At 37.1% G+C, this 17,862-nt stretch overlaps 1 protein-coding gene across 1 annotated transcript in view; it reads right to left on the reverse strand.

Moving 5' to 3' along the window:
• The window catches only part of MYO16 (myosin XVI), a 258,913-nt gene that overhangs the window by 173,303 nt on the left and 67,748 nt on the right, over positions 1 to 17,862 (reverse strand). Inside the window, exons 6-8 of the mRNA XM_062515094.1 lie at positions 15,851 to 15,976; positions 2,134 to 2,209; positions 681 to 834 (exon numbers count right to left, since the gene is read on the reverse strand). Of these exons, the coding sequence (XP_062371078.1) occupies positions 681 to 834; positions 2,134 to 2,209; positions 15,851 to 15,976 (356 nt within the window). The remainder of the gene's footprint in view (positions 1 to 680; positions 835 to 2,133; positions 2,210 to 15,850; positions 15,977 to 17,862) is intronic.

Below are 17,862 nucleotides of genomic sequence, written 5' to 3' on the forward strand. Positions count from 1 at the left end.
AGGAAATTCAAAATAATAAAAAAATTACAATTTAAGACACAAATTGACTCTTCAACACTGAGTTTAAGTTCTCACTGCTAAATGCTTCTTGATTCCACTTGATTTTTAAGCAGCACAGATATAAATATAAATTTTTAAATATGATCTTGACCCAGTATAATTTCATCTGCAATCGCATACCTGATTGTTTATTTTTCAGGATTTGACCTTGCTTCTCTCACAGGCAATGATAGTTTTAATTACACTATACCCATCTACCTTAACAAAAGGATGTCTAAGTATATGGTACTAGCCTCTAATAATTCTGCTAAGGCAACCCCAGGTAATTTCTGCCAGCAATTATAATAATATATTATATTATTAATAATCTATAATTATACAACTAAGACTGACAAAAATATATGAGATATACAAATGCAAAAGATGATTCAGGAGATTTCCAAAAGAGAAGTTACTTGATCCATCAAATCACACAGAATCACAGAATGGCTGGGGGTGGAAGGGACTTCCTAGAGGGCACCTGGTCCATTCATCCTGCTGGGGCAGAGACATGTAAAGACAGTTACCCAGGACCATGTCCAGGTGGGATTTCAGTATCTCCAAGCACACACAGCTAGGATTCACAGACTGATAATCTGGACTCAGGGGATTGCTTTGGAACAACACCAGCACTTACTTACAGTTTATTGGAAATTGTGGGCAAATCATGGATGATCTCTTCATATGGCTCTTCTTGAGATAAAGCAGAAACAGCTAAAGGGTCTTTCATTTTTTCCTCCCAAACAATTTCGGCCTTCAGAAGAATTTCCTCAATAAAATCAGAAGCTGCAACATCTAAGACATTGGAATACCAAGATATCAGACAAGAAAATGGGGCAAAAAAGCTCCTTTGAATTGAAATCTCTAGATCAGATTAAGACTAAATATGGGGCTAGACAACATGAAAGGAATTTCTCAGCTATCAATCATAAAATAACGCTTGAAATTGCTGGGAAAACAAAGGCAGAGTAAATTCAGTATAGATTTAAGTTGCCATCTGCAAAACCTCAAAACCATTCTTGCTGTGTACCAAACCAAAGTATTCAATAATTTACAGGACTTCAAGGAAACCAAGAAAAACATTTTTCACACTTTATTTCTGTGAAAACATGCACTTAAATCCTTTTCAAATGTTTTATGTTTCTAAAATCTAGATTTATATGTTTTAGACATACAGAAGTGCCGAAATCAGTTCTGCTTGCAAACCAGAAAGTTAACTTAGCTGTGTTAAATACATACTAAATGTGGTTAGCTAACTGTATTGTTAGATTATCTGAGTTTAGTCCACAGCCTTTTTCTCAAATAAAAACTGTATCTAAACACAAACCACTCTTCTAAGGTTAAGTGTCATGAAGTTCCCTGTGAATGTAGGCAGTACAGGACTTGAAGCACAACATATTTTGGTTTATTATGCAAGGGAAGTTTCGCCCATTATCTGACAGGAAGTTTCTATTATCTACATTTGAGTTCCATCTTCATTTTATCCTAGACATGGAATGTTGAACAACCATGTGTTTCTTCTTTTCCACACTGCTAGCTAGCATTACTGACATTAGCTCTGCTTTGATCTCTATATTAGACCAGTTGATCCGAAGTCCCTTCCAACCTAATAGAGTCTACAATTCTATTATCTTTAGAGCCAGTGCGCCAGTTGCCTGTTGATAACCAGTTTAAGAAGGCTCCTCCTGGGGTAAACAATGGCAGCTACACTTCAAAAGTAGATGTTGAATTTGTTTTCAGACAGTAGCTATAGAAATTCCAACTCAAGAGGCCATGTACTATTAGCAGTTGAGAGAGAAGTGAGAAGTCACCAAAAATGTGTAAATGCAGCTACAACCAAGGCACAGAAGAGCTCTCAAGTAAGAAACATAGCTAAAAATAAACAGGGAATGAAACAAGTGGAAGGACCTGCTGTCATTTGACATAATATCCTAAATTACCATGACCAGCAGTTTTTACAACATATGTAAGAATGTCTGCATGTGGATGTGTATGTAACTACACACTAAATAAACCATAGCTAAGAAACAGGGAGGAAAGAAAACAGTGTCACAATAGCTAATACATACACTATGTGCATGGATTTTCACCTACCTGAAGGCTTTTCATTATTGCAATTAAGAAGATTGGGATTTGCCTGATGCATCAAAAGCAGCTTCACAAGACTGGTCTAAAATAGGCAAAACCAGAGGTGTTAGAAATGGGAGATGTAGGACAGGTGTGTGCCATTCCGTTTATTCCTTCCTGCACTATCTGAAATCATATGTTAAACTACAGGCAACACCTCCCAATCCCCACCTTCTGCAGCTACTAAACACATTTCTATAAATCACAGGTGGCAGAGTAAAATTCAATTCTTCTATGATTTTAAAGTACCCTGAGCAAAACTCCACCCCCAAACCCCCAAATGTTCTCCCCTCATGCATTTGTAAACAAATTCACAGAGGAAAAAACCTACCAGCCATCACCACCTGTTAAGACTTAAATCACAAATATTTCTTCATGCCTAGCTGATCCTACAAGTGTGTCCCAGCACTGTCAAAGGGGTCTGACTCACAGCCACTATCATAGAAGTAAATTTGTTCTCAGTCAGTAGTAGAAATTGGCACATTTATTTTCTGTTTACTAAAATAATCTAATCTATTAGTAAAGGTAAAAATTATAGCACATTAAGGGAGGGTAGAGTATCATATAATGAAAAATTCTGAAACACATTTTTCAATTCCAGCAAGGAATTGTTTTAGTGAGTTCTTCTATGACTGTACCAAAGTCTCTACTTTCCCATCAAAGGCTGTAGCAATGTCTACCCTGATAAACTGGTGAGAAATGAGTGAAAGGCTGCAAAAGGAACAAAAATTACTTTTAGAATGTGAATATAGAACCCAACTAAATTAAAGAACTATATGCATTTTTGAATATACATTCAAGCAAATAGAATGTATAATGTAAGTGATAGGAGAGAGGAGGATGAGCACATGTAAATAAAAGCGGTGAAGGAAAGAAAGGATTCTTCAGAGCAGAAGAACAGACCTAGAGATAAACAAGACCTGAACTGCAAGTCAGCTAAGAGAAAGGATAGTAATTTGGCATAAACCCAATAAATAAATAAATAAACAGGAAAGAAATAATTGCAATAAAAAAAATTCAATATGGATTCAGTACATAGAAGGCAACTTACTAGAAAGGACCATGATAGTGAGAAATACATTAAATGCAAATAGAGCACCAAGCTTCAAATCACATAAAACCAGAAAATATTGCTGAAAATTTCTGTAAAAATAAAGAATTCTTGCTCTCCTCAGATTTCTAACGCTGGCTTTCTTTTCTTGCAGTAACAGCAGAAAATTCAGCAAACTATGACATGGGGAAGCCAAAACAGGTTTATTTCCAAATCCAATTAACCCTGCTTTCCACTGAGAACTTGCAACACATGTAAAAATATACACATATATATGCCTTCTTTTTTATTAGGAATAAAAGGAACGTGCTTAGTTATGGAGCTACTGCATAATCTCTGAAAAGTGGTAGTAGTTGTATTAAAGGATGGAGGCTTTAAATGCATTTTCAGTTTAGTAACAATACACAGCTTTTTGGGTTACCAAAGGTTTGGATTTACACCACAAGAAATACCATGCTCCAATATCAGTGCTCCCTGCTGCCAATGAAATATTTCCTGCTGGGATTCCTTGAAGCATGTCACCAAGACTAAGGTATTCAGATCACCGACAATTTCAATAACATGCTTTTGGATACACAACTCTCTTGTGTTGGGATTTGCCTCATTCACTAATGATTTAGAAGGAGTATTTTAAAATACAATTACCATATCTTCATACCCATGCCTAACAGAAGAAATGTTTAGAATAATTACAGCAAATTACCACTAAGCAGAAATATTTCAATTGCAGAATTACAAATAACATACATATGACTATGTAAAGAAATAACATAATACCTAATGAATTATTGTAGTACCTATGAATAAAAATTAGGGTCTGTGTGTATATATATATATATATATATATATTCTTGTTTTTCCAGTGTATTCTTTGCCAATTCATGTTAATTAAAAAAAACCCAGGCAGTGTCATGACTCACTGTGGAGAAAATGCCACATTAATTAAAAGTGCCATTGTAGTTATTTAAAATACCTACTTATAAATATAATTTGTCTTGCTTCTCCTTTTATACCCTTAACTATTTATCCAGGGTCTTTAGAAAGAACATCAGGAATCATCTCAGACCTTAATTTTCTCCTTTCAGATCTTATCTCTGAAGATCCTCCTTCCCAAAATAAAAAAAAAAATAGTTACCTTTTCTGTGTTCTTAAAGCATGGCTGTCTCTTTTCCTGGTATTCTGCCTAAATTGCAATACTTCTACCTCTCTCTGACTTCTCTTCCTGGATATCTTACCCTCTAATTGTTGAGAATGGTACTGCAAAGAATATTTTCCTGTCTGTCTCACACTTTCATCTGAAAGCCCCACCTTTTAGATTCCCCGGGCTCCTTCTTTTCTCACCAAGTCAGAAGATCCTTGCTCCCATTTTCCAAGGACTTCAGAGATTCGGCACCCTTTATCTATTCCTATTCATGCAGCATTCCACTGCACATTGGGCTGTGACTTTGGCCATCACTAATACATTTTAAGACACCAATTTCTGTACTTCTTCTCATCTGTGCCTTATACTAGTGAGGAAGTCTTGAAAATATTGGTGAAGCTACATTGTGAACATCCATTCACAACCTGTTCTGACGTGATGCTTGCTGAAGAGAAGCAGGTGATGGGCCATTCCACCACTCAGGTGAACTGAAAAATGGCCCAGTGGCTGGGGCCAGAGGCTGGTGATGAGTGGCAAGCAGAGTAGGTGGAGGCCAGTGGCCAGCACTGAACTCAGGGATCAATAATGAGTCGTGTTTCACATCCCATTAAAGATCTGGTCGATGGGGCAAAGTTCAGTGACGGCATTAAATGTGAGGAGTGGCTGATATGTGAGAGGGCTGTGCTGCCATCCCAAGGGACCTCAAGAGGCTGGAGAAATGGGCACACAGGAACCACGGGTAGCTCAACACGGCCGAGTGCAAAAGAACAATCCCAGGCACCAGTACATGCTGAGGGCTACCCAACTGGAAAGGAACTGTGCAGAAAAGGACCTGAGGGTTCTGGTAAATACATTGTTGCACAGGAGCAAGCAATGTGCTTTGGTTGCACAGAAAGCGAATGGTTTCCTGGACAGCAGTTAGGAAGAGTGCTGCCCATACATCAAGGGAGGTGATCCTTCCTCACTACTCAGCACAGGTGAGGTCACACCTGCAGTGCTGTGCCCATTTCTGAACTTCTCAATACAAAAGGGACATGGAGGAGTCTAGCAAAAGGCCACTAAGATAATTAAGAGACTGGAGCACCTCGCATATGAGGAAAAACCAGGAGAGCCGGAATTCTTCAACCTGGAGAAACAAAGGTTCAGGGGAATCTCATCCATAAGAGTAAATACCTGAAGGGAGGGTATAAAAATGACAGGGACAAGCTCTTTTCAGTGGTGCCTAGTGACAGGTCAGGAGAGTACTGAGGCATCTCCCTTGCACAGACAGATGGAGAGTTGGACATGTTCAGTCTGAAGAAAAGATGATTGGGAGGAGCCACATCAATCTCTGTCAGTATCTGAAGGGAGGCTGTCAAGAGAATGGAACCAGGCTCTGCTCCATGGTTCTGAGCAGCAGGAAAAGAGACAATGGGCAGAAACTGATTCACAAGAAGTTTCACCTAACATGAGGAATAACTTCTTTACATGCAGGTGACCATGTGGTCTGGGATAATCCTGCTTGAGCAGGGGGGTTGGACCATATGACCCACTGTCATCTCTTCCTACCTTACCCCTTCTGTGACTCCGTGACATAAGGCAGCATAAATAACTTTAGTGCAATATGCACATTCTAAAGCCTCCAAGTACAACTGCGCTGTGCCAAAAGAGGGGCTAAGTTATACCATGCATTAAATGTTAGCTAAAAGAAACAAAAAAAAATGCCAAGTTTCATAAAACAAAGCCTTAGAAGGACCAGTGATGGCAGGACTGCAAGGCTCTTGCCACAGATAAGTAACTGCAGTGACAGAGTAGGAAATACGGGGCATGAAGGAGGGACAGAGTGTAGTGGCTCACAGAGATTCCTCAAGAATCTCCCCATGCACTTGAGGCTGCAAAAGCATCTCCAAACTGCTCTTAAACCATTCTACTTTTAAATTTAATTTAATTATAATTTAATTAGTAGCTGGAGAGCAGAACCAGTACTCCTGAAAAGCGTCTTCCTGTCTTGTGTGGTCACATATTTTCCTCTGAAGCCATGTACTGGACATTAGATATGTACCAGCACCTGCGAAGAATACACTGCTGGCTCTGCCTGAGCTTTTAGCTCTTATTATCAAAGTCCCAGTCCCAGAGCCACTAACTCAAATCATTTATTCTCTTTTCTTTACAATCAGAGGGATGGTAAAATTCAGAAATTCAGAAAGATAGAGGTTTATGCTAATGTCCTCATGTGCTGTTTTGCACAGCAAATGAATATGCATTATGCAATTTGCATGAACCCTCAATAATAAATTCCTTCAGTCTTTCATTTTCCTTCCCAGCAATATTTTCTCTCCACTTCTCCCTGTTTCAATATTGGACATTTTTCATAATCCCCAAGTGACCTGGTTCACCATCAACCTTTTGGTTCCTAACCTCCTTCTCCATTTTTTATTCCCCAGGCACTTCTTCATATCCACTCCTCAGCTCTCCCTGCCTAAGCCCGCACCACCTTCTTCCTGCAATTTTGGTCTACCTGCTGTCACTTCTCAGGTTACCACTTCATTTTTGCTGGATATGATCCCCATAATGTGCTCATTCACAGTGAGAAAAAGATGTACAATAAGAAACTAGTGGAACAACAGTCTTAGATCAAAATCAGTATTATTTTTGACCATCACTTTCTCACTATTGTGTGAAATACAGTGACATCACCAAGTATTATTTTAATATCTAAGGTGTATGTTCACTAAACACAACAAAACCTCTAGGCAGAGTACAAGAAATATCACTGGTTACATCATTATAATCTGCAGTCTTCACCACTGAGTAAGATGACTTATCTCTGCATTCACAAGGATCAGCTTTCTATTGCTCGTATGGCTAAAATTTATCTTACTGCATTGAAAAGTGAATGTTTACCTGTGTGATTTTTGTTAGGTAGTTTGCTAGGACTGCTGCCTGTGAATGCTTATGATTTTTCACTTTTCTTTTTTTTTTTTAAGACAGAAAAATAAAGCAACCAAAAATGAAGCACTTCTAGTAGCCAACTGTGGAAAAAGATTTTAGTTGTCCTTGTGAGTTCCAGTGTTTGATTTGAAGACTTTTATTAGGTAGAAGATGAATTCCTTAAGCTGATAATATTCTTTTTGTTGTCTTCTTAGCCAAGTTTCAAAGCTTTGAAAAAATCAGCTACCCAATGTTTTTAAGACAGTTTTTTTTATTATAGTGGATAAAGCAGGGAGTCTCCTTTTGCTAGTTCAGTCCACTGTAAGCCTACGTTCTAGTAGAACCAGTAACGGCTGCTTTATTTAAATATACAGTTGGATGTTCAAAAGATTTGTAATAAAAAGAATGAAAATCAGGAAGTAGCTTCTATTTGTATTAGTACTGCTATTATAATGACTAAGCCTCTGTGACAGAAGTGCTGTAGTTTAATGCTAACCATATATTCTATAGATTGAATAAATAAGATCAGATAAGCATGGAGCAATATAACTCCTTAGAATAACACTGGAGACTATTTAACTTTAAATGGGGTGATGATAGGCACTTTAGCAAGTATCAGGGACATAAAAAAGAAAAATGTAGGTTAGGAACCTTACTCCTGAGGGTGAAACAAATTCCCAGACAGACTCCCAACATTAGGGAGTAAAGTAACTATTAAACCATTAGAGTTCCTGTGAACTGAGGTTCTAAGATCATGCATTTGTTCTCCTTTACATAATTGTATGCCTTACATAACTGCATGTCCTTTAAAGACAAAATTTCATAGGTAAAGCCCTAAAAAATGAACAACAGTGTTCAGAGGCTGAAGAGCATTTCCTCTGCAACTGCAAATCTGATCCACAGTTCCACTCTAAACACAGGAAATTATATCTGAAACTCACTACAGATTTCCCTTCTTAATGCAGTACAGATTAGAAAGATTTTTTTTTTTAATATTTGAGTTCAGAGAAAAGGGGACCATAACCAACTGTGGTCAGCAAAGTGGAACAGATTAGAAAAAGTAGGTTGTGGGAATAAGACTAGCAGTGGGATAGAAAGCATTGAGGGGGAGTGTGTGGAATGGAAGAGGGCATAGATAAAAAGCTGGAATCTGGAACTAACAGCATGAAATAAATGACGTGAAAGGAAAGAAGAGAAATATGGCAAGGAGCCAGGATGTAGGTAAAGACAGACTAATCAGAAAAATGAAAGAAGAAAGTGACGTGAGGAAAAAAACACTGAGATTGAACAAGGGAGATTGGGACTGTAGGCAAGTGGGACAGAAGGGCAGGAAGGTTGGCATGAAGTCAAAGCAGAAAAAAAATTAAAGCTTGGATGAGAACCAGGGAGTGGAGGAGGGGCAGAAGCTGACTGTGCAAGGAATCGGGATTCAGATAAAACGTATAAGGAAAGGACATGAAGCCAGGCAAAGGAAAGAGACAATAAGGCAATAGAATAAGGACAAGAATGGAACAGACTGGAGGCAATGGGATAAATAAGGCTGAGTGTGGGAGGAATGAACTGCAAACATTTTGTCTGTTCAGGCACAGAGACTGGAATGGACCCCAAGTTCCCCAAGCGTAACCACTACCATTCTGCAGTCAGCAAGTTTAACCTCTATGGTCTAAGAGGATGTCTTTTAAACCTCTGGAACAGTTCCAACAAAAAAAAGGGGAGCCTAATGCTGTTTTCAGCCATTAAAGCAAGTGACAAAGGTCACCTAAATGTTTTTCTACAGCTGATGTAAAAACTTCAACAGTCATTACTTCAAGACTGATAACCTACATTCCTATTTTACAATCCACCAGGAAATTAGACGGAGAAAAAATAAAATAGATCAGGAAAAATATTATGTGATCTTGTGATCACATAATCAGATGCTTGTAAATTATGGGCCCGCAAGTTACATATTTTTGTTACAGAGAAGATCATAAATCTGCCACTTTTCAAAGTTTTTGCCTGAAAAGCCTTGCTTTTTTCATACTTGCCTCTCTTATATGAAAGTCACTATAAATGGTATTTTTTTAAGGAAAATAAGATTTATATTGATTGTAGAGATCCTGCAATAACCAAGTATGTAGTGTACACTATACACACTTCAGCTTTAAAAACATACATGTAAACAATGAGAATTTATAGCAGTTTTGTAAATTGAGATTTTTCCTAGTCTGTATATGAAATTCAAAATCTTTTTTTATCATTCGGTATTGTGTGAATCTAGGGTTCCTTGCCTTATGTTCTCTGCTCGCAATTAGCATTTGAATAACTTATAGAAATCTTGTGAATATATCAAGAGTGAAAAAAGATATCACAAGCAGAAATCCCAAAGTGGGCTCTCTGTTTGAGGAAACTGAGTGTAATTTGATCTGAAGGAAAATACGGCTCTTCTACCCGAGTACAAGCACATGCCAAACATGAACAAAAAAGACTGAAGAAAAAAGGGTGAGATATGTCTGGATAAAACATTCTCTAGAGAATTTTCTGGCCATAAATTAAAGACTCCAACTACTTGACAACGAAAATATTTATTCCCTGAGTAACTATAATCTATTCACTTGGAAACACTATACAAGCACCCCCTTCTTTAGGCTCTTCTCACTGAAAACATTTGTGGAGTGTGGTTGCAGAAGTTCAGAAATTTCATTCAAAGGAACTCCTGTGGCAATGGCCAAACTTCATGAGCTTAAGTATCATTTCATACAATGAGTTCATATATCCATATACACAGAAGCATATTCTAACAACAGATGTAGAATTTTTATTTGTTTTTTGGGTTTTTTTTTTGTTTTTTTGTTTGTTTGTTTTGAGTTCAACATGCACTTGAAGGAAAAAAAAGGATCTTCAGGTCATAGTTGAGTAAAATGATTAAGCTTTTTTGGTGATGATGAGCAAATTCATTCATATAGTAAGAGGGTGTGTTCTCTGACTCTTCAGCAAGGAACAGAGTCCTTTTTACAATCTGAAAGAAATATTGTGTTTTGATGAACTAACTAATCAGATAGTTATGATTCAGACCAACCAAATGTGTGTAAGGGAGAACATACAGACAGAATGACAATTTCATACATTTGAAAATGACACAGGACACATATAATTTGCTAAGAAACATGAGGGAGACATCTGATATATATATATATATATATATATATATATATATATATATTTATGTGGGATATTTCCAATTTATATTGGAAGAAATCCTTGCTAGTACAGGAGTTACTCTTCCAGAGATCCAGCCAGCAGTTGAACAAATGTCTTATCCAGGTTTTTTTGACATCATGAAACCCTTTAAACCTCAAAGCCAGAGGCTAAATCTGTCTTACTAAGTAAGAGAGTGCAATGGAGCAAGCTTAAGTATCCCATATAATCCACACTGCTTAACTGTTAGCTCTCCCCGACTCTCCTTTGGACCACTCCAACCAGCTCTCTACAAACATGACTAATCTCCTGTAGAGGAAACTAGCTCTAAACAATATGAATGTGAGCCAGGCTGTTGCCTGCCTTAATCCCTAGTCCTCCTTTATTTAGTGTTTTAAGAGTTTAGACACAAGCATCATCCCCCGAAGATGAAATTTTGGGAGACGTAATGTTTAAGCTACTGCAGAGTCAGCTCTGACCTGCATGTCTCTGATAGCTGTTTGGAAGGTGACATTTCTGTGATAAACAACAAAGAACCAGCTTGTGCCTGGGACTTGTGCCAAAGTACCCAAGGCAAATGTCAGAGCTGCAGCCTATTCCCACCACAGGGAGGGCAAGTGTGCGCTCTCCTGATCACAGCGGCTGGAAGATGTCCAGCAGAAACAGCACTACCAATGCTAGATTACTAGCTGTCCACAAAGTGATTGCTGTGCTAAATTCAAATTAAGGGGCCAGCCTGAGAAATACAAGTTGCCCTTCTGCAGTTGGCAGCAGTGCCAGCACGGGCAGGGTGGTACCCAAATGAGGACGTGTGCCCTGCGTTGGTGTGCACAGACAGCAACCACAAATACACCAGCACTGCCCTGCTGCATGCCAGGGAGACAAAGGGGTTCCAGCTGCCATCAAAAACAGGGTTGAAAATGTCTACGCCCAAAAGGCCCTGTTAAAATTTACATAGGCACCCCTGTCATATTCTAATTTCTTGGGGTTAGCCTTTGTTTCCTTAATAATCTTATTTTGAAGAGGCTTTGGGGTGTCACAGATGCAGATTTTGATGTGTGTTGTAGAAGTTATTATTTTCCATAATTTTATTAGGGTAAAATGATTAAGGTAAGCAACTCTGATCTTAATACCTCAATAATAAAAATATTTTGGTATCATGTTAATGTGCATTAAAAACACAAAATTGCCTTTTGCCTTAATACTTATGGAAGGGGAAGTTACAACAGCCCTAGAAACTCAGAATAGCATTGTTTAAAAATTGTCTTTTTGTAATGTCTGCAGACTGGTAGTATTTCAATGAACAGTCTATTATACTCATTAATAACCCAGTCTGTTCCTGTAAAGCAGATTCCTGTCTTACAGAGACTGACCTTCAGGCAGCAGCCTCAGCTGCCCTATTCTGTACTCAGTAGCTATATCCTGAACATAACCCTCAAACTCACCAGCAATATCCATGCAAGAAAAATACTCTACTCTGGATCTACATGTTCTGTCACTAACACAATTCATGTATCATTCACCTATGTTCTGTTTTAATATTCAGACTAATAATGTTTAAATGGTATATTTATCCATTAAACTGGTTTTCTTTACAAATGTTTGTAAAGATAGACACAGATTTTTTTTTTTTTAATATCAGATAATACATACAGACACTTAAAACTCTTACTTATTCCCTCTCTGGAAACAGTACAACAGCATTCTGCTATGTTTTGCTTGTGGTAAGATTGGTTTTGTTGTAAGTATCTAACTTTAGTCCTTCTTTAGGATTCTCTCCATGCAACTTTCTGTTTTCTAAATGTAAGGCATCAACTCCATGCCCACTTCATGATTACTGGGGAGACCCAGACCACCAGTGGGCATTGCCCCCCTCGGCCCCACACTTTGATCTGGATTCCTCATGAAGGATTTTAAAATGTTCAGATTGCACCTCTGACATATGCTAATTGCCCATGACTTCTATAACCAATAAGGGTCAGACCTACAAGCAATGAAACATCCCCCCTATTTTAAATGCATCCCCTAGAATTTTCTGAGTTGCCTTATAGAGGTGATTCTTCACATAAGACAAGAAAAAGCTTTGACTTTGTTCTTACATTTAGTTGGTTAAATTTAGTTGAGAAGAACCCCATCCTAAATAAAAATGGGTTTGCCATTATCAAGGAATATCTACAAGACAGGTTTATTATAAGGTGTAGATGCAATGTCTTTCACATGATAAGTTCACTCAGATTGATGTATCTTTCACTGGTTATTTCACATATAAATTAATGTGGAAGATGGATCAGGAAGATTTTCATAATCCACTTCATTTACAACTTGAGATTTGTAACAAGGAGCTTGCAGTGCCTTTATTCTTTAAACGTTTCCTCCTGTGCCAATGCAAATTAAATTTTCTCACTATAAATTTAAAACTTACGCAGTTCCTTGGTTCTTTTTTTTTGGTTTTCCTTTCCCCCCAGGTAATGTAAATTACTGCCATCCTATTATTCGTATGCGCTTACAAATAGGCATATGTGTGGGTTTTTTCCCATTTTGTGTATTTGCAAATATAGAGCTCGGGTGCTTCAACTGAGTCTGAATGTCACTCTAAAATAGATGAACAATTTCATCCTATCACAACTTTTTTTTTTTCCCAAGATAATATGCAAAATATAGATAGGTAAGGACTACAAAACAGTTCAAAAACGAAATCTGTGAGCTGCATAACTAACTCAATAACATTTTATTAAGGTGAGTAGTTTCTCCACATGAAAAATACATCTGTAGCTATTTTATAAACAGGATAAATTATCAGTTCTTATTACTCTTGGAATATAATATTATTCCTGTATTGGATGGGGTTTGGTTGCAGGTAGTGCAGCAACAGTACTAGTACATTGAATACTAAACTATTCAATGACAATAGTTTAAAACAGGTTTTCTGAAATGTCTGTGACTACTCATTAAAGGATCATCGCTTATTAGACAAGCTGTAAGACAAGAAAAGGCTGTTTTGCTGTTCAAATACATTTCTGGAAAGACAGAAATCCTCCCAAGAACTTAAAAGGATAGCAAACTAAAACCAAATAGACTTTATGACAGACTTCCAGTCTGATAGAGATTTGTCACTGTAGCAACTTTTTTAAATGTGACATTTTTTTAAAATATGCCATAAATATGTGTTAGAAGAGTGTGAAACTGTAAGGGATCAAGTTCAGAATTTATATTAATTACTTTCTCAGGGAACATTAAAATTTTTGGCTAAAAAAAATAACTATTTCCTCATAAATGTATCTTAATTTTAAAAAGACTATCCAGATCATGTCTTGTCTAAGGTAATTCCCTTTCTGCCATACTACTTTTACCCAAAAGAGAAATAATGCTCATATTAGTCTCTAAGTAATTACTCAAAATGGAATTATAAATATGGTATGCATATGAACTTATTCTAAGGCTGAACAATATTTTAAAATCATAATCATAAGAAAGGAAATTTTAAAAATACCCTGATGGTGTAGTTACTGAAAGAATTAGAAGATATGTAACAAATCTCTTTTATCAAGGAATTTAAATTGTTTACTTGTTTCTTACAAAGAGAAACACACAAAAGCTGCATTTATCTCCTCAGTAATGCTGGAAACTTATATATAATGATAATAAGATCTCTAAACTTTATTATTCACTAATACTACAAAAGGAAGTTATTTGGTCTGTATTTAGCTAATTTTATGTCCAATGTTCCTTCACAGTCTTTCTCTGTGTGTACCTATACTGCTTGTATAGAACTAGTGCAGCTGGTCCCTGACTCCTCACTGAAAACTGAAACAGAAAGAATTAACACTGTTGTCATGTGGGATGTAAGGGAGATGCAGTTCAACAAAAGTGCCTACAAAAAGGATAACTTCAAAAATAGTAATCTGAGCTCTTAGAATTCTTTGAAAAGAAAGACATGTTTTCCATTAGCCACTTTCAACTACAAACTTTACATCTACAGGCCTGTTTCTAAAAGAAAAATACCTATCTTCACAAGAAAAAGAGTATTTCAAGTCATCCAGAGTTAGTGTTGCAAACATACACGTGCCACACACAAATAAGGAAAGGTAAATTCCTTCCCAGCCCTTTCAAGTCCTCTTCAATTAAACTCAGGTTTAGCTTCACAATATAAGAAATGCACAGCTGTAGTACAACCACATTGTTGCAGTACAAAGCCCTAACTTGTAAACCATCCTACAAGATGAGAATAAGAAGCTCAAGACTCCATCACTGCTACCCCCCTCCCTTCTGAGTAAGAGCTTTCTTGCCCTCCTGAAGTCTGAACACAGGCAGAGTGAGTGCAGAGGGATCAATGAGAGTAGTAGAACTGTAGCAGAATTACAGAACAGCACAGAGTAAGATAGAATGAGAGAATAAAATCTACAGTAAATTCAAAATAGCCCTGATACCTCACTTGACAACAAAACTTTGACTCAGTATCTTTGTGTGCAATTTTTCTCTGTAAATTTACACTACCTAAAGTTATTGAGGATACACTTCAGGCTGTACATGTATGTATATGCTTATACACATATAACCCAGTGACTTAATCTATTATGAAAAAATACAGAGCTTTGACACTCTGTTAAAGAGCAGGCACAGGGTATCTCAATAGGAGAAATCTATTACCCAGCAGAACTAACTAATCTAAATAAACACACCTATTTTCACTATTTTACTATTGATTTTGCTACATTTCTTACTATTTTCCTGTTAAAAAGTGTATTATTTATTTTCTGAAGTCTGAGCTAAGATGTATCACAGAGGTTTCTGGAAGATATTTATGGGTAAGTGGTGATTCATGAGCCCTGAGTTGGGTGGAGAGCTGTGGAGGACCCTCCTGAAGGGGCCAAACTGTGAAAAAGACTCAATGAACATGACTTGTGAGAATGAGGATGAAGGAGAGCTGAAAAGGTAAGAAAAATGAAAACTGAAGAGATGATGTTTAGGCATGGCCTCTAAACCCAGGGCACCCTTCCACAACCCAGTGACTGGAAAACTTTCTTTCCACACAACTGCTAAATGAATCCTGGACATTTATTTACAGGAATATACACAGGAAAAAAATAGCTAAATAAACTTTGATATCAGACTGTAAAAACAAATAACAGACAAAGTGTTTATTTTGTCTTCCTTTCAAATGTCAGTGCAAACCTAGTTTTTGCTGTAGACAAGCAGCTGGTTGTAGACTTAGCTGTACAGGGCTGATAGACTTACAAGGCTCATTCTCAAATGGTCTCTGTCATTTGAGATGCCAACCTGTACTATGCAAATGAGAAAGATTTTTACGTTAAAGTAAGAATAGTCTCCCTGACTTGAAAGCATTTGCTATTGTTGCAGAAGACTGCCATAAAGAAAAGAGAAGCAGGCGAAAAATCATGCTTTACCTGTCCATACTTTGCAGCCAAATGTAGGGGTGTCCAGTACTGATTATCCACTACATTGAGATCAGCCCCATGATCTAGTATCAGAGATGCAACATTCTTGTATCCATTAGCACAGGCCACATGCAGCTGCAATATAAAAGTTAAATTTTGCATGTGTTAATAGTTTAAAGAACTCATTCGCGGTGTGCTACTTCATATCTTTACTAAATCACAGCTACAGCAAATACAAAACGTACATGTGGTTACTACAGGCTAGAATACAACTGTGGAATCCTTTTTAGCATTTTAACAAGATGCATCAGAAAAAAAAATAATTCTAGCTTTTTGTGAGCTACTAAACCATCTAGTCTTATCACTTTTCATGTAGCTTTAAGTAAGCATGTTTTCACATGCTTTCACATTCAAAGACATCATGAGCCAAGGTAAAATCATGGATTTCAACAGAGCTTGAGCTCTCTTTGAGCCTAGAGCTAACTTTCTTTTGTGGCAGTTGAAATATTCCAGATTTAAGCTGACACTACTCCAAAATAAATTCATTAGCACATAATCAAACCAAGCACATTGAGAGTGCAGCACAAAATTAGTGACCAAATACTTTCTCAGTTTTGAACCACAAAACTTTTTTCTATACTTGCATTTCTTTCCTAGATACTTAGTTATTTTAATTGGTAACTGTTTAATAATTTTAGTTGATTTTCTGTATCTCTAAAATTCATTTAAGAGTCAAAGTGGAACAGAATAAGGGTGGAAAATGCAGTAAGAGAGTGAGAGAAACTCAGGTCAGCAGGAACCTCAGGAGGTCAAGTAGTGCAACTTGCTGCTAAAGCAGGGACAACTTCAAAGGTAGCTGTGTTTGCTGAGGGCTTGTCACTCTTGAGTAGCAAATACTGTAAGAGTGATAAAGTATGAAGACTGTAATGGCAAGAGAAGGAAAAAAAGAAACACAAAAATATCTTTATTAATCGAAGATTTGAGGAGCTGGATGTTATCCTTCTCAAGGTCTTATTTAAGGCTATGTATGTATTTGGCTTTTATATCAGCAATCAATCCCACAATATGCTTTTTATAGGATGAGATTTTTTAAATATAAATAAACCCAACAGCCATTTTGGGGTTTTATTTAAAACAAACAGCAAGTGTGCAAAATAAATATAAAAACAATATCATACCAAACAGGCTTTGAACAGAGAAAAAGTGAAAGACATAATAGGGCAATAAAATTATTTTATCTAGTAATAATATAGTAGTAGAAGAAGAAAATGCTAAAAGGAATATATATCAGGGAAAATTGTAATTTGCGGGTTTTGGTGGAAATGGTTCCCTATACGTGGTGAATAACTGTTGAGGCACGTATTTCATATGATGGGATTGATCCTGGATACAGTTTAGCTATCTGTACTTTCTCATAGTCCTCTGCTGTTATTTAAAACATTCCCTTCACTTCTGGGAACAAGGGGGACAAGACCTGAATTTGGAATTTGGCAAAATATAACTGCTCATCCCCAGTCAGAAGAACTTAATACTCACACTAGTCAGTAAGAATAGGGCATAGGAATATTGCAGAAATTGAGAAGTCAAATTATAGTTGGTCCCTGTATCCCAAAACTGAACAGCCCAACTGCATGACTTTTTCTCCTTCAAGCATTGTTAGCAGAAGATATTAGTTTCCTGGTGGTTGACATGGATGAATAATGCCAATAAAAAGGTCTTGCAATAAACCTGTTACTACAACTGTGTAGCTCCAAAGTCGCTGTAAGAATAGGAGACACTAAAATAAGAGTTCAAGGTATTATTTCCCTTACCTGTTATTTCTGGTTCACCTGCACAAGCAGAGTATGCATAAAGTTTTCACTATGAATGTGATGCAGAAGGAAGGAATACAGTACAACCCATCCAAAATCTTCCCCTGGAAAGGGTGCAAAACTCCCCTGGGGGCAGAACTTTGATTCTACATGCTATGATTTCCAATGTACAAAACCCTCAAATTTTTCCTGTAATTTGACATAGCTTCA

The sequence above is a fragment of the Cinclus cinclus genome, chromosome 2, assembly GCF_963662255.1.
Source record: "Cinclus cinclus chromosome 2, bCinCin1.1, whole genome shotgun sequence".
NCBI classification, from domain to species: Eukaryota; Metazoa; Chordata; class Aves; order Passeriformes; family Cinclidae; genus Cinclus; species Cinclus cinclus.